Source organism: Mesocricetus auratus, unplaced genomic scaffold (assembly GCF_017639785.1).
Source record: "Mesocricetus auratus isolate SY011 unplaced genomic scaffold, BCM_Maur_2.0 Super-Scaffold_100013, whole genome shotgun sequence".
NCBI lineage: Eukaryota > Metazoa > Chordata > Mammalia > Rodentia > Cricetidae > Mesocricetus > Mesocricetus auratus.
In genome coordinates, this window is record NW_024429196.1 from 19,274,601 (window position 1) to 19,298,848 (window position 24,248).

The 24,248-nt window shown below is 36.6% G+C and overlaps 1 protein-coding gene across 1 annotated transcript in view; it reads right to left on the bottom strand.

The window, feature by feature from the left end:
• Positions 1–24,248, bottom strand: part of Stam (signal transducing adaptor molecule) — a 51,505-nt gene that overhangs the window by 17,216 nt on the left and 10,041 nt on the right. The window contains exons 2-9 of the mRNA XM_005081262.4: positions 22,404–22,488; positions 11,843–11,918; positions 11,662–11,757; positions 9,236–9,382; positions 4,834–4,924; positions 4,145–4,337; positions 2,776–2,870; positions 268–356 (exon numbers count right to left, since the gene is read on the bottom strand). Coding sequence (XP_005081319.1) covers positions 268–356; positions 2,776–2,870; positions 4,145–4,337; positions 4,834–4,924; positions 9,236–9,382; positions 11,662–11,757; positions 11,843–11,918; positions 22,404–22,488 — 872 coding nt within the window. The remainder of the gene's footprint in view (positions 1–267; positions 357–2,775; positions 2,871–4,144; positions 4,338–4,833; positions 4,925–9,235; positions 9,383–11,661; positions 11,758–11,842; positions 11,919–22,403; positions 22,489–24,248) is intronic.

Sequence of the window (24,248 nt, forward strand, 5' to 3'; positions counted from 1 at the left end):
ATATTCATTCTTATATTACCCCCTTTCTATAGCACTAAAGATCAATTCAGAGTTTCACATGCTACTCAAAATGTTTAGCTACTGAGCTATACCTTCAACCTTTAGCAGGATAAATAACAAGACCTAAGAAAGGTAAAAATGGAACCAAAAAAACTGTAAGAAAAATGTATGCTCTATCTATATTGTTAACCTTTTCAGAACAAGAAAACAAGAATCCAGCTTTTACACATACAAAGTACACGCCACTTTAACAAGGAAATCACTCACCTCATCAATGAAGGCTGGTTCTGGTTCTGGCTCTATCGTTTCTATCTGAACATCATCACTGAATTGTACTGTTTTTTTCTCTGTTTTAACTGAAAAAAAAAATAAAAATTATATTTTCCTTAAAATGTACCTAAAAGTTTAAGTCTTAATAGAGACTATGGACTTTAGAAACTGAAGACATCTTAGAAAATGACAGAATATCACTTTATAAAATTACCCAATTTTCTCTCAAAGATCTTTGTTTCCTATAAGCCATCTCACTAAAAATAAATTAAGCTTCTGAAATAAAAACTACCTACTTCAAAATTCAATAAATTATTACAAAGTAAAGTTTAATATGGTGTAAATGAATTCTGTAATTTAAAACAATTCTTTTTAGATGACCAGACAATTCAAAAGAAAAATTTTCTTTGGTAGAAATACCACATTACTACAGCATAATGAATTGGAAAATATATGTAGAGAGTAACATCAAGGCCAGTAAAGAACCATGCAGTAGCCTAAACAGGAATCTGCAATGGCTAGCATGTGAGCCTGATTTTCTAGTTTCATTGTACTCAGAAGAGAAACATGGTAAGATTCAGCAAACAACTGGCCTTAAAGAGATTTCCCTTGCTCACCAAAGCATTCTTTACCTTGTATCACTGAGGTCAATCAGACATGGAAATGTTAGGGATAAAAGTGAAAAGGGAAATGCCACAGTAGCAGGAACTGTGGATAATAATAATATTCATCATATGACGCAATGTGCTTGATGGCAATATTAACTTGCTCTGATGAATTTCTAAAACAATCCTATATGGCATGCTTTTTTTTATAAGTAGTTTAGAAAGATTAAAATCTCTTGCACAAGGAAAACTAGCAATTAAAAGGCTTAACTTGAATGTCAGTTGGTCCTTTTGCCTTACTACTGAAATCTGGCTTGTGACTTGATTTTGAAAAGAAGTTATGCATTATGGGCTTTGGCATTGTCTGTTTAATTGGAAATGTAAGGAACATATTCGTTCCATTCAACTCACTATAAAGCAACATTTTACATACCAAAAACAAAAAACAAACACAAACACAATTGGCTGATTCATCTTCCCATGGGGAAAGAGACATCTGTTATAGACATTCTGTTTGCTATCTTGTACTATTATCAAGTAGAAAGCTGGAACAGCTCTCTATTCATTGGCTGTTACCCAAAATAAAACACATGGCAGATTTCACAGAACTGATAATGCACAAGTTTGCAGCCCCTTTTCTCATAGGAAATGATACCAAATGCATGATATGCAAAATATGTTCTCTCTATATATATACACACACACACACAAAATAGTATATTTTCACAATAACTAACTCTGTCTCCAAAAGAAAATAAGTCAGGCATGTGTATCTATGTGACAGATAAGTAAATTTGACTTCTACTTCCTGTGAAAGAATGATGCTACAAAGATCCTGCTAGCACATTTTCTAAATCTGAAGGCTATTACTGCACTAGATAGGTTCCTATCCTCCTGTTTCTCTTACACTAAAGTGAAACATGTAAGAATCAGAAATCTCACAGTACAGCTCCATTGCTGGATGAAAGATAAAGATGAAGCAGCTACATAACAGACACGAGTGAGATCTAGGCTCTCGTTTTAAACAACAGTCCAATTAAGTTCTAAACTTGCCAACAGCTGACATACAAAAGCTCAAAACACAACAAACACTTCAAGCTGACCAGATTATTTAAAAAAATGACATACCATCCAAGGCCATTCAAACAGGCTTACCTAGGCTTTAAATGTATTTTTTTAAAACTATGCATACATGTCTGTCTGCATGTCAGAGTATGGTTAAGTACAGGTGCCCAAGAAGGGGAGAGGCACTGGATAACCTCCCTGGAGCTCCAGATAAAGATGTAAGCCACTAAACGTGAGTGCTTGGAAATGAACTTGGTCCTCTGGAAGAACAGCACATGCTCTTAAAAACCAAGTCATCTCTCCAGACCCCAAGTTTATACATTCCTGAGTTCCAATGATTATTTTAGCTCTAACAACTGTATTAAAAGAATGAGTACCAAGATCTGACTCTACAAAAGTGAAAAAAGACAAGTCAGTAGCTATAAGAGAGAACCATTTCATTAAAGATCTATTAATTTCTGATTTGCTGTTAAAGGCTTTTCTTCACTGTTAATACATATAGCCTATGGTAGATACATATAACAAATAATACCAGGCTTCAGTTCTTAAACTGTTTCTGATAGGACTTTTATTTATTTATTTGCTTTTAGAGACAAGGTGTCTTATGTGCTGAGGGTGGTCTTCACTGCATAGCAACCGTTCCCCCACACACTGGGACTGCAGGAGAGCTGGGATTATAAGCATGCACACCACCAAGTGAGCCTGGAATGTCAGTGCTGAAACACCTAGAGGCAAAAACATTTAAGCCATTCGCCTATAACGCTGGGTTTACTCAACTTTCATCAAGAAGACTATGAATTACCCATCATCCATCAACAAACCGAAAGTTACTTACTCATCTCTGGTTCAGCAGTGAGGTCTGCAGTCACAAAATTAGAAGGAAAAAGACCTATGCCTTGATGGGCTTCACCTTTCCACCAGTTAGGATCACTAAGACAGACAAAAAAGAATGCTTTACCACAATAAACACTTATTCCTGTAAGAATTTACCATTCACAGCATTTAACTTGCATTATCACCAGACTGGAACTCCACAACAATTCAGTAAAGGAGATAGTAGCCTATCTTCACAAACAAGAAGCCAAGAGCCTGAGTGGCACCATCAGTTAGTGTGAGGTTATGAAACAAATAGGAAATGAGTCCCACCAACAGAAGCTTTTGAAGGCACAGTTCTTTCCCTCAGAAGGTCAGTAAATCTTCCAAGAAGCCAATAAAAAGCTATTAACTCTCCCCCAAAAGAGGCCCTTAGGCTTAAAATCACACTTGTCAGGTACTCCCTTGGGCTCCAACACGAGAGCTCTTTCTACTAAGATGTGGAAGTGGACTCTTAGACCACATCTCCATTCCTAATCACTACTCTTTCATGCATACACTAACAAAGAGTGTTTTCTCATCCCAACTTGACACACACAGAAGATAACACCACCTGTAGTACAAAACTTGAAACAGAACTGTCTCCAGTGCCCACTATACAGAAAGCCAGAAGGTTTATAATAAACTTTTCCTTTTCTAAAGAATGAATGATGCAACTCTAGCTAACCAGCTTGAAATTTACATCATTTCAACTTCTTCATGAAAATGTTAAAATATAACAAATGTTTGTCTTCCTAAAACTCATGTGCTGAAATCAGAAGGTGGTGCCTTTGGAAAGTGATTGATTCATGATAGCAGAACCTTTTTAAATGGAAACTGTGACCTTATAAAAGAAATTCCTGATTCTTTGCTCCTTCTGCCACTCGTGACACCACAGAATACACAGCTGTGTCTGAACCAGACAGGGCCCAAACTATGTGCTAAATCTTACAGATCCTGGTCTTTTCAGTCTCAGAACTAAGAGAAATACATTTCTGTTGTTCAAAGGTTGGTTTGGCAACACAAAAGACTAAAACAATAAAAACTTTAAAACCTTAAGCTGTGCAGCTCTTCCCCTATGACACCATAGGCATAAAACTGTTATGGTTTACATGGATCTATTGTTCTGTATGAATACTATCAATAGATAATGTACTTTCTTCAAATCAATTCACCATATTTTCAAAACTTTAATACTTACAAGATTTAACAATTTGAATTACTAGATGGAACAAAAAATAAACAGAAAAACATTGTGATTATGCTTGGTAATTACTTTCAATAAAATGATATTAAACAAGGGTTTCATAGAATATATTTTTGCAAGTGTTCAATATATAATTAACCATTACCTGTCGTCAAGAACTGTAATAACTTCTCCAGCTTTGAAAGTAAGTTCATTATCCTCAGCCGCTTCAAAGTCATATATAGCACGAACTTTTCTGCCTTCATGTTGGTGGTTAGTAAGGAGATTAGATGTGCTTGGATACAAAGTAGAAAGGGTGGTTGACTGCTGTCTTTGCTCCTTGAGAGACAACTCAATAGCTACAAAACAGTGAGATTTTAAAGATCTTTATTAATATAGTCAATAATACACTGAAAGTATTACCTTTCAATATTATAACAGACTAGTGCATACCCTCGTACAATAACAAATCATTACAAGTTATGCACATTCGCCCATCACTGAAAGAATAAAAATAACTTTCAAAAATATGACATTTTTATTGAAAAATTACAATTTAAGTTATTCTGGGTAATAAAAAGACAAACTTCAGGCTGGAGACATAGCTCAGAAGTTAAGAGCAACCATATGATGGCTCACAACCATCTATGAGATCTGATGCCCTCTTCTGTCATGCAGACACACACGCAGGCAGAATACTGTATACATAATGAATACATTTTTAAAAAATTAGAAAATACAAACTTCATTTAAAAACTAAAACAGCTCTGCTCATCTGAAGCTGTGACTCACTAAGAAACGGTATTCAGTCAGAGACCTATCTTCTTTCCTTCCTTCCAGAACTTACAAACTCACCTTTTGCTAAATCTTCTTCTTCCTTTTTGTTAGCCACAGTGCCTGGGTCTTTGGCTACCAGAGCTGGACTTGCTTTCGCTTGTTCTGCAGCCTAACATACATGGAAAAATAAAGACAAGGAGTGAGCATTGTTCTCAAATTGCCCTATGTGTACCTAACCTAAAACCTTGCAAGACCCCTCTCATTAGTCCACTACCGACTTCTCAAGAAGACAGACACCCAATCTGGAAGGCCTTCCACTAGAAAGAGGAAGGAGCATCACAAATGGAAAAATGAAAAGTAACTGAACAGGCTGATAGACATCTGCATTTCCTCAGATTAATATAATGATGATAAACAAAACCAGTATTTTATGATTTCAGAAAAATTCCAGAACTAGTAAAGGGGTCAGGAGAGGAAAGCATGGAATTATTTTAAAAACAAACAGCTTTAGAAAATTATGTAGTTGTATTTTACTATTTCCTTTCAGGTGAAAAGGCAGAAAGTAATCTATAAATGAATTCATATTTATAAATAGCAATAAAGACAGTTCATCCTCATCTCCGCTCCAGACAGTTTCTCTGGGTAGACTTAGCTATTCTGAACTTACTATGGAGACAAGACTGGTCTTGAACTCAAAAGAGATCCACTGTCTCTGCTTCCCAAATGCTGGGATTAAAGGCTAAACATAATCTTAAAAGAGCATTTCATATAATCTTAAAATCATTGGCAGTGTATCAATGCTTACAACTATATTGTAAACATGAAAATGTGCAGACAGAAACATGTGTTACTTCACACCTGGAATTAGAAGCTTCTAAGCTTCTCAGGATATGCATTCACTCAATGCAGATCAGAATGCAGCCTACTTTGCTAATTCCCAGAAGGTAACAGTGGTTCCTGAGTAGACTCACACTCTAACTTCCACATATGGCCCATATTTGCTTCTGTTTATAGTTCACCTTAGTTCACCGTGCTCCATCACTTTTTTTTTCTTTTTGTCCTACTAAGTTCCAACTCGATAGTCAGTATATAGCTAACCCATCACTTTCTCAATGAAACACTACTAAACCCTTAATTAAGCATTCTTTGTGACCTTTGGTAGTTAAACAAGGATTTGGGAAAAGGTAGTATGAGACAGATGATTAAAAATACGAGCTGAAGCTGGGCGTTGGTGGCACACGCCTTTAATCCTAGCACTTGGAAAACAGAGGCAGGCAGATCTGTGAGTTCGAGGCCAGTCTGGTCTACAGATCGAGTACCAGGACAGCCTCCAAAACCATACTGAGAACCCCTGGCAAAACCAAAGGGGGCAAAAAATTATAAGCTGAAGAATTAGGCAAATGTAAGATTCACATCTACCACACTTTCTAGTCATATGACATCAGGTGCCTCTAGCCACATGATACTCTTGATGCCTCAACTTCTACAATAAAGTAAGGACATAACAACATCTGCTTCTCATGGGTGCATTACAACATATTCAGAGGCCTAAATTTGCATGTGTAGCTTCTAAAATCAGATGGGTTCAAAGCAGAACATTTATATTCAGGGGCTTACCAAAATGTATAGAGGTAATTTACGACAAGAGATGCTGAGGTAGGGAGTAAACAGCAAATGATGTATCACTGACTTGATTACAAATCAATAAAGACATTATTGCAATCAATTAAAAAAAGTGAAACTTTTAAGAATTTTTCAAATTTTCACATGTACAGTACTCAGAACAATGGCTGACACATAGCAAAGGGCGGTAAATCTCAGCTTCTAGGGTGAGTTTCTGTCTCTCCCAGACTATATGTTCCTTGAGAGAATGTGTCTCACTATTACAAGCAATCAATAAAATGTATGCTGAGTGTAATGCAAGGCAAACAGTCAACATGACAACAAAATACAACTGCAGATTTGCCACTTACTGATTGTACATTATCAAATGCGTAGGCAGTTTTTATTCAGTTCCATATGTTCACTTAAACACAACTTTGGCCACACTTAATTCTGACCCATGGATACACTTAAGACTCTTAGATTCTGTTGTGACTACTATACACATCTCAAAGTTTTAAGTATACTTGATCAGAGACAGCCTTTATCATTTATATGAATTTTTTCATTATTTGCTGAACTTAACACAAACGTAAGTTGATATTTTTACATTCTTTGAGAAAAACTCTCTACAAACTAAGATGGAAGTATAGAAAAAAAGCCATATGAAGCAACGTGTTGCTAAACTGTGTGCTTGGTCTTCAGCTCCTATCAAGAAGAGTATTAGCCAACCAAGATTCTTATCACTAACTAGTCAGCACGGCAGCAGTTCTAGTTTTCTACTACTACGTCAAGTGCTAACAGGACTGTGCAGCATGAGTCTGGTGTGACGAATGATTTCCACAACATCTTCACATCATCTTCTTCTGTCTTTGAGTAAAAAAATAGGTTTAGAAAAGCCTTTATATCTTCAGAGGCTTTTATGAAGTCTGCTGATAAAAATCTAGTTTGATGAAACTGCAGCAGGGACTTCAGTGGCTAAGTAGCTCTAAAGTCTACAGGAGACTCTGCAGTTGGACCCATATCATTTGCTTTTCATTAAATACATCTTTATAGTTTCTAATGACAAGCTTTTCAGAAATTAATTTACTTTCCATGCAATTTTCTGTAGCTCAAAAAAATAATTAAAATAAAAATAGTTTTGCATATATATATGTATATATATATATATATATAAAGTCTTCAGGATCAGTACTCTACATGTGAAATAATCTGAAAAGAATAATATAATTTCTACACCAATCAATAATAAATGCTCTCTCTTGCCAGTGACTACTACATTTCATGCTTCATGAAGCCTGATCTAAACAGAAGTATATCCAGTGAACACGATCAGAAAGCAGCAAGAGCAGGCAGTCTAAAAACAATGAAATGAATTAGCCAGTGGTGTCCTTCCTCCAGCCACTCTCAGAATCAGTTATCTCATGTGCAAAATGAAGGGATTACAGTAGAGGACCTCTGAGTTGCTCACATCGCTATCTAAGATTCCAGACTAATGATGAAGGCTCTGTGTCAAACACATCATACTGTTTCCTTCTCTTACAAGGGCAATTCCATCTGTGAAATGAGAAGCATTTGCATTTAAACTGAAGGCTGTGCTCGAGAACAGTGCTTCTCAACTCCATGTTCACAGTGGAAAGCATCCAGGAGATCTTATTAAATGGAAACAATGAGTCCACAGCTGTGGAGTGGCATCTCAGAGGCTGAAGTCCTGATAATCTCCCAGGAAATCATGATGATGGTCAATGAATCACACTTTGAGTAACAAGTTCTAGAACAGGTATAGAAAATGCAATTCTACTAAGTCCACTCTATATCTCTCCAGTGCATCTACTCTCTGATAAGATATTATTTACGTCACCAAGGATTCTATAGTACCTTGGATTGTTCTGCCTAAATATCATTAATTTTAAATTTTCAAAATTATTAATAAAATATAGCTATCAAATATAAATGAATTTTAAGATATATCACAATAAACTTAATTTTAAAAACTATTTTTTAAGCAAAAAGAAAATGATCTACTTGCTCCTTTCTTTCTTGAATATTTTTCTGGGTCTTCATATCTAAAGAGCACTTATATAAAATGAAAATGCTTTAGGAAGAAAATCTAGACAAAAGTATACAATCTTATAACTCATGAAAGTGGTCAACAGTCAGAAGGTAAGCTCTTTACAGAAGGGATTGGTTCCATCATGGTTCCACATAACCTGTTAAAATGTGTTCCAATCCATACAGCAGGAAAGGAAAACATACTAAATTACTATGCATTCACCCTTAGGGATTGGCTTCCTAGAATAGAAAAGACATCTAAAGGATGTCCTTTGATTTTTTTACTGTATGACACAAATCAGAAATTCACTGCATTATACCAACAGTTTTGTGTGCCAAAGGAAATCTAACCCTGCACCAGTCACATCTTTTAGAGGAAATGCAAGACTCAAGCTCTACTTAACTCCCGTTTAAAAAGATAAAAGTCATCTCATTTGCTTCTGTTCCACTGGCCTCTTATAACTCCTAATTTAAATAAAGGTACTTATAAATTTCCCAATAAAAAGATTGCCCAATTTTTAAGCTATCATTCTTTGTAGATAAAATAACAGCATTAAGAACATTTAACAAGACTATCCAATGTTACCTGATCCAATACAATTTTGTTGTAGTATAACTAAATAAAGAATTTAAATTGCAAAACATTAAAACAATTCATTTTTGAAGGAGAGGTATTGGGAAAGAAGAGTCTACAGTACACTAATAGTCTTCTACAAACCACTCTATAGCAGTAAAACCTAACTATAAATGAAAGCAAGAGAAAAATTGAGACATAGCTACATTAAAAGAAAAAATAAATTATAGCACACACAACTTCACAAAATACCTGAGAGCCAATAGCTGGGAATGTAACACCTTGTTCCTTAAGGTTCTTAATCATTGCCGATATCAGACTAAGCTGCGGATCATTCTTAAATTCATCCGTCCATTCAACCATAAGAGCCTTTAATTTTTCACATACTTTAGGGTGACCCTAAGGAATAGAAAAAAAAAGAAAAACTGTATAGTTAAAAATATAAAAATTCTAAACTGTTACCTTTTAAAATTACAAATTATCCCTTTATAAGAGATGCCATTTTAAATATAAAATTAAATTCATACATGTAGCATGTATATGTATATGTTCATTTTCTATAGCAGTAGATTATACATATGAAAATAAGAAAATAACAGTTAGCATCTATAAATCAACATTACTTTCATACCATGAAAAAACAATGAAAGATACTATTACCTATATCTCACTGCAAAACTGAAACATTAAATGTGTAATAACTTACTTTGGAGATTGGAATGACAGGCCTTTTCAGTGTAATTTACAACTTTACATGCTTTATACATCAGCATGACAAAGAAAACTAACTTATTTTGCAGCTATTTATATTAAAAAAAACTGGACAGAGAGAATAAACTGTATGGTTCTCCCATTCCTTTCAATTTTCACACCTGTGGTTTCCATGACTCTTGAGTGAGGTCTGTGTGAGGTATGCTACATGCTGATCATCTTAGGAGCTCCCTTTCTTCCAAAGAGCACCTTCCCCTCGAGGAAAAAACTAAAAGCATTTAAAGTCCCCTCTTTGTATGTTCCTTTCTTTCCAAACAGCTGTTTATAGTACTACGTAACTTTTTTCTATATCTTAATTAAAATTACAGAAAATTGTTAGCAATCTTCTTAAACAATCACCCCTTTCCCTAGACATTCAGAACACTGTAAGACATGTTCTTTCATTAGTTAAAAAAAAAAAAAAAGACAAGTGTGATTCACTGAAACAGAAAAGGGAATCATGACTGAGACCTATAAACTTTTTATTTCCTTTCCCATTTCTGTACAAGCTTTTCTACTAAAACTCAGAAGTACTCATATACTTCAAAATCGCCTGAGGAATTCCCCTATTAACATTAAAACCCTTTTCTTGATATACAATACCAAATAGTTTGAGCCAGAAATAATTACTTATAAAACACGGAATCTTTTACTAGAAAAACTGTTACTTTTATATTTTTAGACTCCTTGAATTATGCACTGAATTTTTTCTGACATGCAATTACATAAGCAGTATTAGAGTTCCCAGCTCTCTTGCTTTCTTTGTCCAGACAAAAACACACAAACACAGAACACCTTCATGTTTTCCTCTATAGACTTGCAAATAAACCAGGCTTGTTCGAATTCTTGGCTGTAATACTAAAGATCAAACATGTGGGTAAACATAGAATTCAGTCCTGACCTTGGGTAACTTCTAAGTCTACAGTCTTCCTATAATTCTCTAATCAGCTACCTTCATTACAGATATATCTGGAGAGACTATCTCTTTTCTACAATGTCTATTTATTATGAGGATTCTGCTGTCCTCAATATCTAAGTTCTACTTAACAACTAGTATGAGGCTGATACCCCCGGAATTGAGTGCTTCTTAGTTTGGAATCACAACTGGCTTAGTCTTGGCTTTGGGGCAGTCCCTAGTAAGAACTTCTCTGCCTCAACCTTAGGAGCAACTCCATCTATAGGCCTGACCCAACAGAATAGTAATACGTAGGAACACCCTTTGATGGCGTCAGGTAGTGTCCCTGTTTACATAAGATGAAGATTCAGCAGGACCTTAAATTCTGGCAGCTTCTTATGAAGGATTCTACATTAGGGGAATATCTTTGTGTAGATACAAAAATGGTACCCAAGCCAGGCGCTGGTGGCACATGCCTTTAATCCCAGCACTCGGGAGGCAGAGGCAGGCAGATCTCTGGTCTACAAAGCCTGGTCTACAAAGCGAGAACCCTGTCTCAAAAAAAAAAAAAAAAAAAACTCTTGCCGGGCATTGGTGGCAAGTTCCAGGACAGCATCCAAAACAAATCAGAGAAAAGAGAAACCCTGTCTTGAAAAACCAAAAAAAAAAAAAAAAAGTACCCAAAAGTACCAAAAGAAGATAGGTATTTATTTCATTAAATATATAGGAATATGTTTTCTTATCAGATGAAGGGATAGAAGGACCCTAAACCTATTTTAATGTGGTTTGCAAAAGAACTAACACAAAAATTTATGTGAATTTGTAGTCTTTTCAAGGAAACACAGTTCTTATAGTCTAGGAACACATACATACACACACACACACACACACACACACACACACACACACACACACACACACACACACACACACACTCTCTCTCTCTCTCTCTGGAATTTAAAAAGGGAAGAACTTAACAATAAAATACATAAAAATGAAGGCTTCCTTGATTTTTGAGCATAATGTTCCTTACCTTATTTAATACGTTGCTTACTTCACTAGCAAAATCTCTTGAACATACTTCTAAGTGAAAAATTTTGCCACAGTTTGATACACATGCTCCTAGAAGCTATAAGGATAAAACAAGAAATTAAAAGGGTTAAATGTTGAATGATAGTTAAACAATGCTGCTTGTTTTAAGTAGGGCTACTTACAGTTAAAGCTTGCATAGCGACGTGGGGGTCTTTATGGTTCACTCTTCTCATAATAGAACGAAGACAGTCTTTAGGTCTAAAAAGTGAGAAGTTTAACAATAAATCTCTCTCCACTTCATGTATGAAAGGCAAAATATTGTACAAGAGTTAGATTATTAATGACATCTGAAAACTATATACTAGTTCCTTTAAAATTTCCAAATGTTATCATCAAGTTTCCTTGCTTAGTAGGCATAGATAAGGCATTTCAAACTAATTCTGCATTAAAAATTGTGAGTAAAATTGGAAACACTTGCAATCAACCCAAGAGAGAGGCCATGTAGACAACAATGCAAAGGTTAAGGGACGGAGTTTATCACTGAATGGAAAATATTTGCCAGTTATACATCTGGCATAAGATTAGTAACTAGAATGAATATAAAAGAAATTTAAAAAGCTAATCTTCAAAAACACAAGACGATCAAGAATGGGGTATAGAACTGAACAAAGAGTTCTCAACAGAAGAAATACATACGACTTTCTTAACACTTCATAATTTTTTCAATATCCTAAGCAATGAAGGAAATGCAGATTACAACTACTAAAAATTCCATTTCACCCCAGTAAAAATAGCCATCATCAAGAATAGTGGCAACAAATGCTTATGTAACACAGAGTTAAGTATCCTTTGACACGCTGGCAGTAATTTAAAATAGTGTAATCACTTAGGAAGACAGCCTGGAAGGTCCTCAAAAAAACTAGAAATAAAGTTACCATGACTCATCCATACCACTCTTGGGCACATACATACCCAAAGAAATCTGTCTTATTTCAGAAATACCTGCGTATCCACATTCACCACTACCCTGTTGTCAAGATAGGAAATGGCATCAGCCTCGATGCCATCTCGGTGGATAGGAAAATGTAGTACATATACACAATGAAATTCTATTCAGCTGTAAAGAAAACTTAAAATTTGAATTTTCAGGTAAATGGAAGCAACTGGAGTGAGGGGGAATACTAAGTGAGGCAACCCAAACCCAGAAAGACAGATGTCACATGTTCTCTTTCTTAGGTTCCTAGCCCATCTCCCCCCCTCTCTCTCTCTGTGTGTGTGTGTGTGTGTGTGTGTGTGTGTGTGTGTGTGTGTGTGTGTGTGTGTGTGTTTAACTTGGTGTATATGCAGAAGCCGCAAAACTAGAAAGAGGTCAGGGGTGGGGGTAGGAAAAGGACCTTAGTGAGGAGGATCGCAGCACACAGGTAAGAATGTAGAAAATGGGGAGTGGGGTGCACACATAAAAAATACAGAGCCATGAAAAGGCCATATGAAAACCCACAATCTTCTAATTCAATTTATATAAAATTTATATAAAAGTTTGAAGGGTGATGCCCTGTATGGCAACACACTGAACCAAAATTCTAGTGCTAAGTGAGGGAAATCTCCATATGAGTAATTTGTCAGTGAGGCCCCTGAGGCCCAAAAACAATACAAAGCAAGACTTATTGTTTAAGACATTATACATCTTGGTTGCAAGATATAGAGAAATCAAGCTAAAACTGACCTGGAAACCTCCCTGCTGGCTAGCAGGAGAGGATTATACAGATTACTGGGGGAAGAAAAAAAACTTTTTCAGCAGTGAACTCCACATATTACAACACTAATCTGTCAGGGATATGTGACCCGTGTGCAACAGTGGCACAACTGTTATATGGCATTAACCAACCACTTCTGACTGGACCTGAGGCCCACTCCACGGATGAGAAACTCATGCCCTGCAAAGTCACAGGATCTATGAGGGAAATTACTGCTGATGTCGATTTAAGCTATTTAGACAAAAATGTTAAACTGTCTTCTAAATGTCTGCATTATGCCCTTAGACAAAGGCTACTCTCAACCCTAATAAGAAAAGCCTATCTTTCTAGTAAACAGCAATCAATGCAGAGACCCAAGTAATAAATGAGGGCTCAGACCACAACAATTCATTTTTCATCCTCTATTCAGGATTGAAATCATCTCCCAGCAGATACAGTTACTTGTGTTGGACCTGTACAAGACAAGCCCTCAATGATCAGTTGTGAATGGAGGAATCATGGGACTATGCCCCTTACTGCTACTGTAGGATATTGATAAGACTCTGTGAGACAGAGAGTCACTGTCTTCAGTTTTGTTCCCACTGGAGAACCACCAGGTTCTAATGGATAGTTCCAATCTCATGGCCGTGTAGATAGCCCTGTTCAAACAAAATAAAATTGTAAAACTAAAGGACAAAATGAGGTGTGGGGATGTGGAGGGGAGACAATCAGGATACATTTTTACATACATGCAATTATCAAAGAACAAATTCAATGAATAAATTAATGGGGGAAAGTTTTGCCTTTAAAGTAATCAAGCCAATTCTAAAGTGTATATGGGGACAGAAGAGAAGATCAAAAGAACGGGTAAGATAAACAAAGAGAGGAACAGGATGAAAGTGATATGAAAGTCAAGTGGGAAGGGAGGCTTTGATTGGGAAGGGATAGCAAAACAAAGGAGAAGGAGAAGGAGGAGGGATAAATCTGAAAACACCTAAAGGGAACATTTTATATTTATCTAATTGTGTGGGGGGTGTGTGTATCTTAAATGAAGTTTTGAGACTTAGGCTAACAATGTTCCCCCCCCAAGAGCCATGGACCCCTAACAAAACCCCACTAGCCAGCATGAGAAATCTCCTTCTGAGCTGTTGGTAGAGGGAGTCCAAGAGCCTCCTAAAACAATGTAGGACACCGCAGGATACTATAGTTGCCCTTTGATGCTTCCCTATTATTGCTGAGGATACCATGAACACAGGATCTGGAAGATTCAATCTAGATCTTGCCTAAATACCACCTCCTTGAGCTTTCATAGTGCCAGAAGTTTCTATACAAACTGCCAAAAGAGAGAAGTCCTACCCTGCTGTGATTTCTATAAACCACAACAATAACCAAATATGGCAAGATACCCTAAATGGTGTAATAGTGGCATTCATGAATGGAAACCAAAAGCTCTCTAACTGAATTTAAATCCCTCTCAATAGGAAAATCATACTTATTACTGGAAACCTAGCCAACTACCTATGGTAATAAGACAATGGATCTTAGAGGAGAACCTATTACCACTACTTTACTAGGCCAGCATAATTCCTAAGTGCATTAATGCTACTGGCAACTTAGGAATGCTGAATGCCTGAATGCTGGAGAGGGGGAGAATTAGTCTTCCCCAGGAAAGATGCCCCTAACTGGTTATTCAAAACCAAGTGGTCAGCACTGAAAAGCATACACACAGAGTAAGCAGTGTGTGAGTGTGTGAGTGAGTGAGTGAGTGAGTGAGTGTGTGTGTGTGTAAAAAACAACAACAAAGAAAAACAGACCACGATCTGGGAAGAAGCAAGGCAGGAACATGACAGGGGTTAGAAGAAAAGGGAAACCGGAAAATGATGTAATTATATTTCAATTACAATTTTAAAAATTTAAAAATTAAGAAAAGAAAGCAATGAGGAAGACTAGTCCTATCAAGTATTAAAACACATTACAAAGCTTTATCAACTAAATCCATAAGTAACACACATATAGCAGACACAGTATGACATTAAAGAGAAAACTCAAAAATATATCCAAATACAGGTTGGAAAGTACTATAGAAATGTAGTATTTCAAATCAGAAGGAAATAAAATAGGACTATTCAGTAATGGTACCATTGTGCTTGGAAACAGGTAATAGTTTGAAAACTATCAGCACTGTGTATGCTGAATGGAAAAAAGTAAAGTTGGGATAATTCCACTTAGTGCTTAATAAATAATGCGATAAATACCAAAACAGACTAAAGACCTCAAAGTAAAAGATGAAACTATAGTGGGTAGTGTTGAGATGGAGTGGTGACTTCTTACAAAGCTAAGTATAGTCTTATCTATAAGAACACACCCAAGCTCCTAGGCATTTAGTCAATAAATAAACTTCCCAAGAATTTGCATTTTATTTCTCACAAAATATCTGATAAAATGATTACCATTTTATCTTTTAATTCTGTTTCAGAAATGTTAAGATTGACTGAACAGCCAAATATACCCTTAGTCAACTAAAGAATGACATCATGTTTTCCAGTTTCTTCATAACTAAAGGGAAACAATTAACACAAACAAAACAGAATCAATTATACAACTTCAACTAATGTGGATAATCAATACTGTGCCCTCCAGTTTTTATGTCTACGTGACACAAGCTAGAGTCATTTGGGAAGAGGGAACTTCAGTTAAAGAAATGTCCCCACCAGATTTGTTTGTGAGCAAGCCTGTGGTGCACTTTCTTAATCGATGATTAATGTGGAAGGGACCAGCTTACCTGGTGGAGCCACCTCTGGGCAGGCAGACCTGGGTACTGAGCAAGCCAGAAAAGCCAGCCAGCAAGTAAGCACTCCTCCACAATATATGCCTCACTTCCTGCCTCCAGGTTCCATCCCTGTTTGAGTTCCTGCCCTGACTTCAGTGGTAGATTACAATGTGGATGTGTAAGCAAAATAAACCTGTTCCTCCCAGAGATGCTTTTGGTCATCGTGTTTTATCAAAGCAATAGAAATCCCAAATAAGACAAAGGCCTAGCCCTACATCTATTACATGAACAACTAATAAACCAGCACACAAAAGAAGCTATTTAAGAAGACATTTTAAAGAAAACTGGTATCATTTTGAAACTTCGCCTGATTTCTAAACAAACAAGAGGCTGTTTAGTTCATCATATGACCTAGTTAGCATTCTTCACCACTGACTCATGCACTGGAACTGCACACTAAAAAATCATGTGAGTATTCTGAGAAATCTCAAGTATTTTTCAAAACATCAAGTTTAAGTTTAACATAATCAAATAGTTTAGTTTTATCTTTATAAAAACCACATAACCTATCTAAGAAAACAGAGAGTACATGAGTAGTTTTCCAAGATCAATACAGTTACTAAAGATACTAATTTTTATTCATTAGTGATTGAACTTTGTTGAATATTCTGTTTATAACCAAAATTGATGTTAAATTAAAAAATGTTTTTATTTAATCCAATACTAATAGACATAAAAAATACATTTCCAAGAGTGACTGGCTATATTAAGGGATTATGTACTAAGTACAGAGTAGCATTGATTGGACCACATACAATCATATTTGTGTAAAGGTATAATGAAAAATGTAGATTAAAGTGTTTTTACCTATAGAAGGTGGGTATAAGAAACATGGATGGTAGTAAGATTTATCAATTTTCCTCTTGTAGACAGGTATGCTGGTATATGCTACAATTCCAGCACTTGAGGCTGAGGCCGGAAGATGAAGAGTATAATGCTATCCTGTATCCCAGCTTACTGCTCTCTTCAAAAGAAACTTAATGGAAGAGAGATGACAGCTCAGCAGTAAGGGCACCTGCCATGCAAGACACTGGCAACAGAATAAGATTCAAGGATAGAGCAAGACGCCTGACTTACTCCTCTGGCTTTTGCATGTGCGCAGGCAGGCACACACCTCACACAAGACATAAACAACACACAAATCAAACTTTCATTTTAAAAAGAAGCTTAATAGTTTTCTATTACAGACTTAATCTGGGAACCTATAATGCTAATCCTTTGGGCATGTAAACACATGGCATCTCTAGTTCACAAAAATCGTAGATGCACACAAAAATGTTAAATTCTTTCAAAGATTAAAAAATAATTTTTGTGGGGTTTTTTGAGACAATGTTTCTCTGTATAGCTTTGTAAACTCAAAGAGATCCTCCTGCCTCTGCCTCCTGAGTGCTGGGATTAAAGGTGTGTGCCACCATCACCTGGCTAAAAAAAGAATCTTTATATTAAGATGGTTAAACATATGTAAATTTCTTCAAAATAATTCAATGATAAAATCCCATAAAGCAAAAATTTAAGGTCAGAGAAGTCCCAGTGGCACTCTATGCTTATTACTTTCTTTAATAAGAATATTGAGGTACTGCAATAAAGCAGAAACACATGTATGTACATAAACAGAAAACATATTCATACATTCATTCACTCATTCATTTATCACTGTGTAAGCCAGGCAAACCCAGAACTCTTTATGTATCACAATCTATCTTTGAATGCCCACCTATCTTCCTGCCTCTGCCTACTGAATACCAGAATTACACACATGGGACACCAACACTGGTTTCCAAAACAGTCTTACAGGCCAGAGAGGAAATCACACATGATTTTTAAACTTCAGTAATACTGAAACAATACCTCCATTATTATTTAGATTTCCAAACCATTAACATGGGCACTGACATGTCTCATGTATGCAAGCAAATAAATGCTTAGAAAATAATGATGGTTTACAGTGGGTCTCAACCTGTGGGTTAGACCCCATTTTAGGGATCACATATCAGATATTTACATTACGACTCTTTTTTTGTTTTGTTTTGTTTTGTTTTGTTTTTGTTTTGTTTTTCGAGACAGGGTTTCTCTTTATTGTTTGGAGGGTGTCCTGGAACTTGATCTGTAGACCAGGCTGGCCTGGAACTCACAGAGATCCACCTGCCTGTGCCTCCCGAGTGCTGGGATTAAAGGCGTGGGCTACCAACGCCTGGCTTATATTACGACTCTTAACAGCAGCAAAATCACATTTATGAAGTAGTACCTCATGTTGTGGGGGTCACAACAACACGAGGTGCTGTATTAAAGGGTTACAGTATTATTAGAAAGATTGAGAACCACTGGTTTAGAAGAAATAGAGACCAGTAATTATTGGGGGAGGGTAATAAAAGGAGGAAGAAAAGAAGGGAAGGGGGGACTGCAAGTGAGTAAGAGCAGATGAACAAGAGAACCATCCCTGATCAAGATGGAATTATCTAAGTAAATTCCTAGATTTAGTATAACTAGTTCAAAATCCCAAGCAATAATTCAAATGTTAAGAATACACTGGGGGGGGAGGGGCTGGAGAGATGGCTCAGAGGTTAAGAGTACTGACTGCTTGCTCTTCCAGAGGTCCTGAGTTCAATTCCCAGCAAACACATGGTGGCTCAGAGCCATCCATAATGAGATCTGGTCTAGTGTGCAGACATACATGAGGCAAGATGTTGTATTCATAATAAATAAATAAATCTTAAGAAAAAAAAGAATACACTGGGAAAAAGCATGTGGACTGATTTTTTTTTTTAAAGAGCATGTACCTAAACCTACTGGTGCTGAATAAAAAATGTAGACAAATGCATTCTTACAGGTAAAAATGAGTACATTTCAAATGTATAAGAAAACATGTCTAATGAATATGGCTGGTATAATGTTAATATAATGAAAAGAAATGATGCAACTTCCCCATCATTAGACACCACACAAAATTTCAAACTGATTTTTAACTAGAAAAACAGGAAATATTTCTAGTAATGAAAGAGATATACGTGATTTTAGACATTTGACCAAATTGTTAGAAAAGGTACCTACCTGATGAAATGGCTCAGTGGTTAAGAGCACTGACTGCTCTTCTAGATTATTTGGGTTCAATTCCCAGCACCCACATGGCAGCGCACAACAGTCTGTAACTTTAGTTCCAGGGAATCTGGCACCCTCACACACACATGCAGGCAAAACATCAATGCACATAAAATAAAAGTAAGTTAAATATTTTTAAAGTACCTATAGAAAAAAAGAACACTAAAGAAAAAGAAAAAACTGAGGACAAATTCATAACTGTGATACTAGATAAAGTTGTACTTTTAAAATACACCAGACTAATCCTTTTTTTTTTTTTTTTTTTTTTTGGTTTTTTTGAGACAGGGTTTCTCTGTATTGTTTTGGAGGTTGTCCTGGAACTCACTCAGTAGACCAGGTTGGCCTCGAACTCACAGAGATCTGCCTGCCTCTGCCTCCCAAGTACTGGGATTAAAGGCACGCACCACCAACGCCTGGCTTCAGAAGAATGTTTTTGAGGGGGCTAGAGAGATAGCTCAGCAGTTAAGAGCAATGGCTATTTTTCCAGAGGATTTGGGTTCAATTCCCAGCACCCACATGGAAGCTTACAACTAGAGTTATTGCCTATAACTCTGCCTCCAGGGTATATGACACTCTCACATAGATATACATGCCAGCAAAATAACAATGCATATAAAATAAAAATAAATTAATGATTTAAAAAAGAAAACTGTTGTTGATACAGTACTTTGAGGACTAAGAGACTCAATATTATTAACAATGAAGAGGACAAAAAAAGCTTTGAGATAAATGAGTCTGATAAGACATATGTCAAAAGGGTAGGAAATGAGAGAAGAAAACATTCTACATTTAAGGAATAAAGAACCCAATAGCATTTAACTCTTAAAAATAACAACAACACTCCCCCGCCACTGGCAACTCCAACATTAACTGCACAGAAATCAATGTCATGTAGGAAAGAAAGGAAGTTAAATGATCTGGAAAACTATAAAGTGACTCCAGAAGGCAAAAAATGGCATGAACAGCTTTTGTTTGGCAATCGGGTACCAGATTTAGACACAAAAGAAACAACAGGTTAATGTACCACTCCAGACAACTTAAATGTTCTATTTGCATTTCTGTTGCTATTATCAAAATACCCTGACAATAAAAAGCAATTTAGGAAGAAAGGTTTATTTGGTTTACAAGTTCAAGTCACAGCCCATCATCATCTGGAAGAAATCAGGACAGTAACTGAAGGTAAAGAGAGAAAGAATTAAGTTATGCATGCTCAGTGGGTTGTCTGCTTACCACTCAGCTCAATTTCTTCTTCTTAAGAACAGTTCAGGACACCCACCCACCCATCCTCACCTCTTACTCACCCAGACTGGCCTTACTCTTCAGGCATCAACTAAGACAATCCCCCACAGACAGACCCACAAGCCAACCAACATAAACAATCCCTCACTGAGACTCTTCTTAGGTGACTACCTTGTATCAAGTTGACAATTGACACTAACCGTAATGAGGAATATTCCAAATAAAGTGGGCCAGATGAAAAGTGGAGAAGGAGCAAAAGCTAAGTAATACATAGCAGTTACTTAAATTTAGTTAGAAGAACCAGACCAGAAGAAAACAGTCTTTTTTGTTTTGTTTTTGCTTTGGTTTTTTGTTTGTTTGTTTTGGTTTTGAGACAGGGTTTCTCTATATAACAGCTCTGGCTGCCCTGGAACTCACTTTTGTAGACCAGGCTGGCCTTGAATTCAGAGAGATTCTCCTGCCTCTGCACCCCCTCCTGCTGGGATTAAAGATGTGCATGACCACCACTGCCCAGCAGAAAAGTCTTAGTACAAGAGGTAGATGGCTCAACTGGCTCAATGCACATGCGTCCCTGAAATCCATGTAAAGGTAGACGGAGAACACTGAATCCTCAAAGTTTTCTAGTGTGGAATGAATGCACCCATATGTAGACACACACACACACACACACACACACACACACACACACACACACACACACACACACAGATTAAAGTTAAATTAAAAAAAATTAAGTGAATACGCAGAGGACACATTGCAGACAATCTTGGAGAACCAAATAAACACAGTAAACCAGAGAAACCAGAGGCTGAAGGCACTGGAATAAAGGCCCTGTGCATAAACTGCCTCTGTCTAGCCAAGCTTATGGATCATGGACATTTTGTTACACAGACATTTTGAAAGAGATTATGAAGGCTACATGGCTGAACTGAGTAATGGCTAGGATTGTTAGGATTGCCACTGGAAGAATGAAGCATGTACCTGACAGTGCTTCTGAACTATTCCCATATGACTAAAAATACTATTTGTATAGTAAAACACAGTAAATGATGTTGCTACGGACTGAATGTTATTAGCCCTGAAGCTGAAGAAATCATCTATACATACACATCAGTTAATCAACTCTGAACTGTTTAGAAAGTTTGTAATTTATGTTAACGTTTAAGATTCTACTTTGCTTATCTTTCAATCATCATTAATCATTTGAGATATGTGAAAAAAATCCAAATATAAGCATGAAACTTGATAACTGGGAAATGATTAATGTCTCTAAAGTGAGTGAAAAGGTAATTTCAGAAAGAAAAAGATACAACAGAATGCGCAACAAGGCTCCAACTTTATAGCAACCTTATCACCTCCACATGCCATAAGGAGTTATAGTATTTGTTTTCCTCATGGCTGAAACCAGATTGGGACCAGAAGCACTAAGGGCTAATTTTGACTACAGTTCAAAAATGGTGGGAAGGATATAATGATAGGAACAAGGGGCAGCTGATCAGAATATCTGAATTCAGGACACAGAGAAGGGACAGGATGCAGGGCCAGGAATAACCCCTGAAAGCATATTCCCAGTGACCCATTCCACCAATAGGGTTCCAGGTCCAAAAGGTTTTACAAGAGTTCCAAACATCACCACCAACTAGAGACCAAATGTTCAAAACAGAAGCCTAAAAGGGGTATTCCCAATTAAACCACAATAGGGGTAAACTAAATAAGACAATTCTTCAAATCTTTTTAGTGAAAGTGTTTTTTAAGCTAATTTAGAATTACAATATACTTTACTTTTCTAATTTGTCTTAATTATTAGAAAGATGAACAAGAACTCCTGAATCCTTGCATACTCACCCAGTACGAGATTGGCCAACCTTATCACAAATATCCAAGATGAGGCCCCAGTCCTCAGCAGTATTCATCTCACTAGTTGCTTTCTCTGTAGATTATAAAAAAATTACAGAAATATTTACAATAAAAACTGTTATAAAATGTTATCACATTCAAATCAAACTGTAATGCAATCAAGTCTCAACACCAAACCCAAATAGTTGCCAGCACTATGATTAATCAGATTTTGATGTCCATCTTTCAAAGGTGTGGGCTCAATCTATCACAATCTACCCTTTTCACACTTCATTTGCTTTTTACTTCACACGTAAGCCACTGATTTTTCTTCATTAAAGTCAACCCCTATCTGCAAACAGACTAAGGAAATATTTTTTATGTTCGGAAAAATTTTAGCTTTACTTGGCAATGAAAAGGACATGGACTAAACACTCATCTCTATCAAAATGTTTCAGGTAAATAAGTTATTTAGCTACATTTGTTGATTTGTCTTTGTCAGAATGGAGAGGAGAGAAAGCTCCAAAAATCAAATCAAGCTCTTTACTATTTTTCCTTAAATAAAACATGACACATTAGGGCCAATAAAATAGGTTTGACAGACTCTGGATCCTACACTGGAGACTTGACTCTTGAAAGTTGTCCAGTGCACAAATGTATACGTATACACACACATAGTAAAAATAAGTCTAAAACTTGACATATGAAAGACATCAACAGAGGCAGGCAGATTGATTTTTAAAAACAAGGGCAAGATAAACATAACAAGCTTTGGGCAGCAAGTTTTCTAGCAATATAGATATATAGGGTAACCTATATAGAAGACATAAGGAGAATCAAAATAGACATAATAAAGCCTTAAGAACAAGGCTGTTTTATACTGAATTACAAGAAAGTTCAAAGCCTGGCAACATCAAACTCTAGAAATGAAAGTGAACATAGAGGACTTAAAAGGAACGAATATATATAGTGACACACTCCTTTAATCCCAACACTTAGGAGGCAGATGTAAGTGACTCTCTGTATTCAAAGTCAACCTGATCTATACAAGAAGTATCAGGACAGCCAGAGCTACATAGGTGAGACCCTGTCTCAAGAGAAAAATACAAAACAAAAAAGCAGCTAGTCTTGACTAGAACACAGTGATAAAGTAATGTAATACTATCATGATCTTCAATAACAGATTCAATTTTTTTTAGCCTGAGATAGATCAACCAATACCAAGATTCTTATTTGTAGCAGTTGGTCATAATCATGTTAACAGTGAAATCCCCTGCTTCCTTCTCCTCCTCAGTGCCCTGCTAATTCAAGATTATTCCCTATTTGACATACTACTGAAGGCTAGGTCAGTGTTGGAAAAGTTTAATAGCATAAAATTCTTTGCAGACTTACAAAATGATCCATATCATAGATCTCAGAGAGTCTGTCATTTTGTTCCAGGGAGGGCCCAGGCCCTCTCCAAAGTGTCCAGATTGAGAAAGCATCCCTCATCGTGGGATGGGCACCCAAAGTCCATTCATGTGCCAGGGATAAATACTGATCTACTACCCAAAAACCACATAGATTGCCTGAGTCTCCTCACTGACAGGTCCATTCAGGGGGTCTGGATCAGTCCCATGCTGATCCCTTGTTCAGGTCAGCTGTTTCTCTGGGATTCACCCACCCAGTCTTGACCCCTTTGCTCATCACTCCTCCCTCTCTGTCACTGGGTTCCAGAAGTTCAGTTCAGTGTTTAGCTGTGGGTGTCTGCCTCTGCTTTCTTCTGTCACTGGATGGAGGTTCTAGGATGGTATATAAGATAGTCTGCAAAATCATTATCAGGGAGGGGCATTTAAAGTAGTCTCTCCACTATTG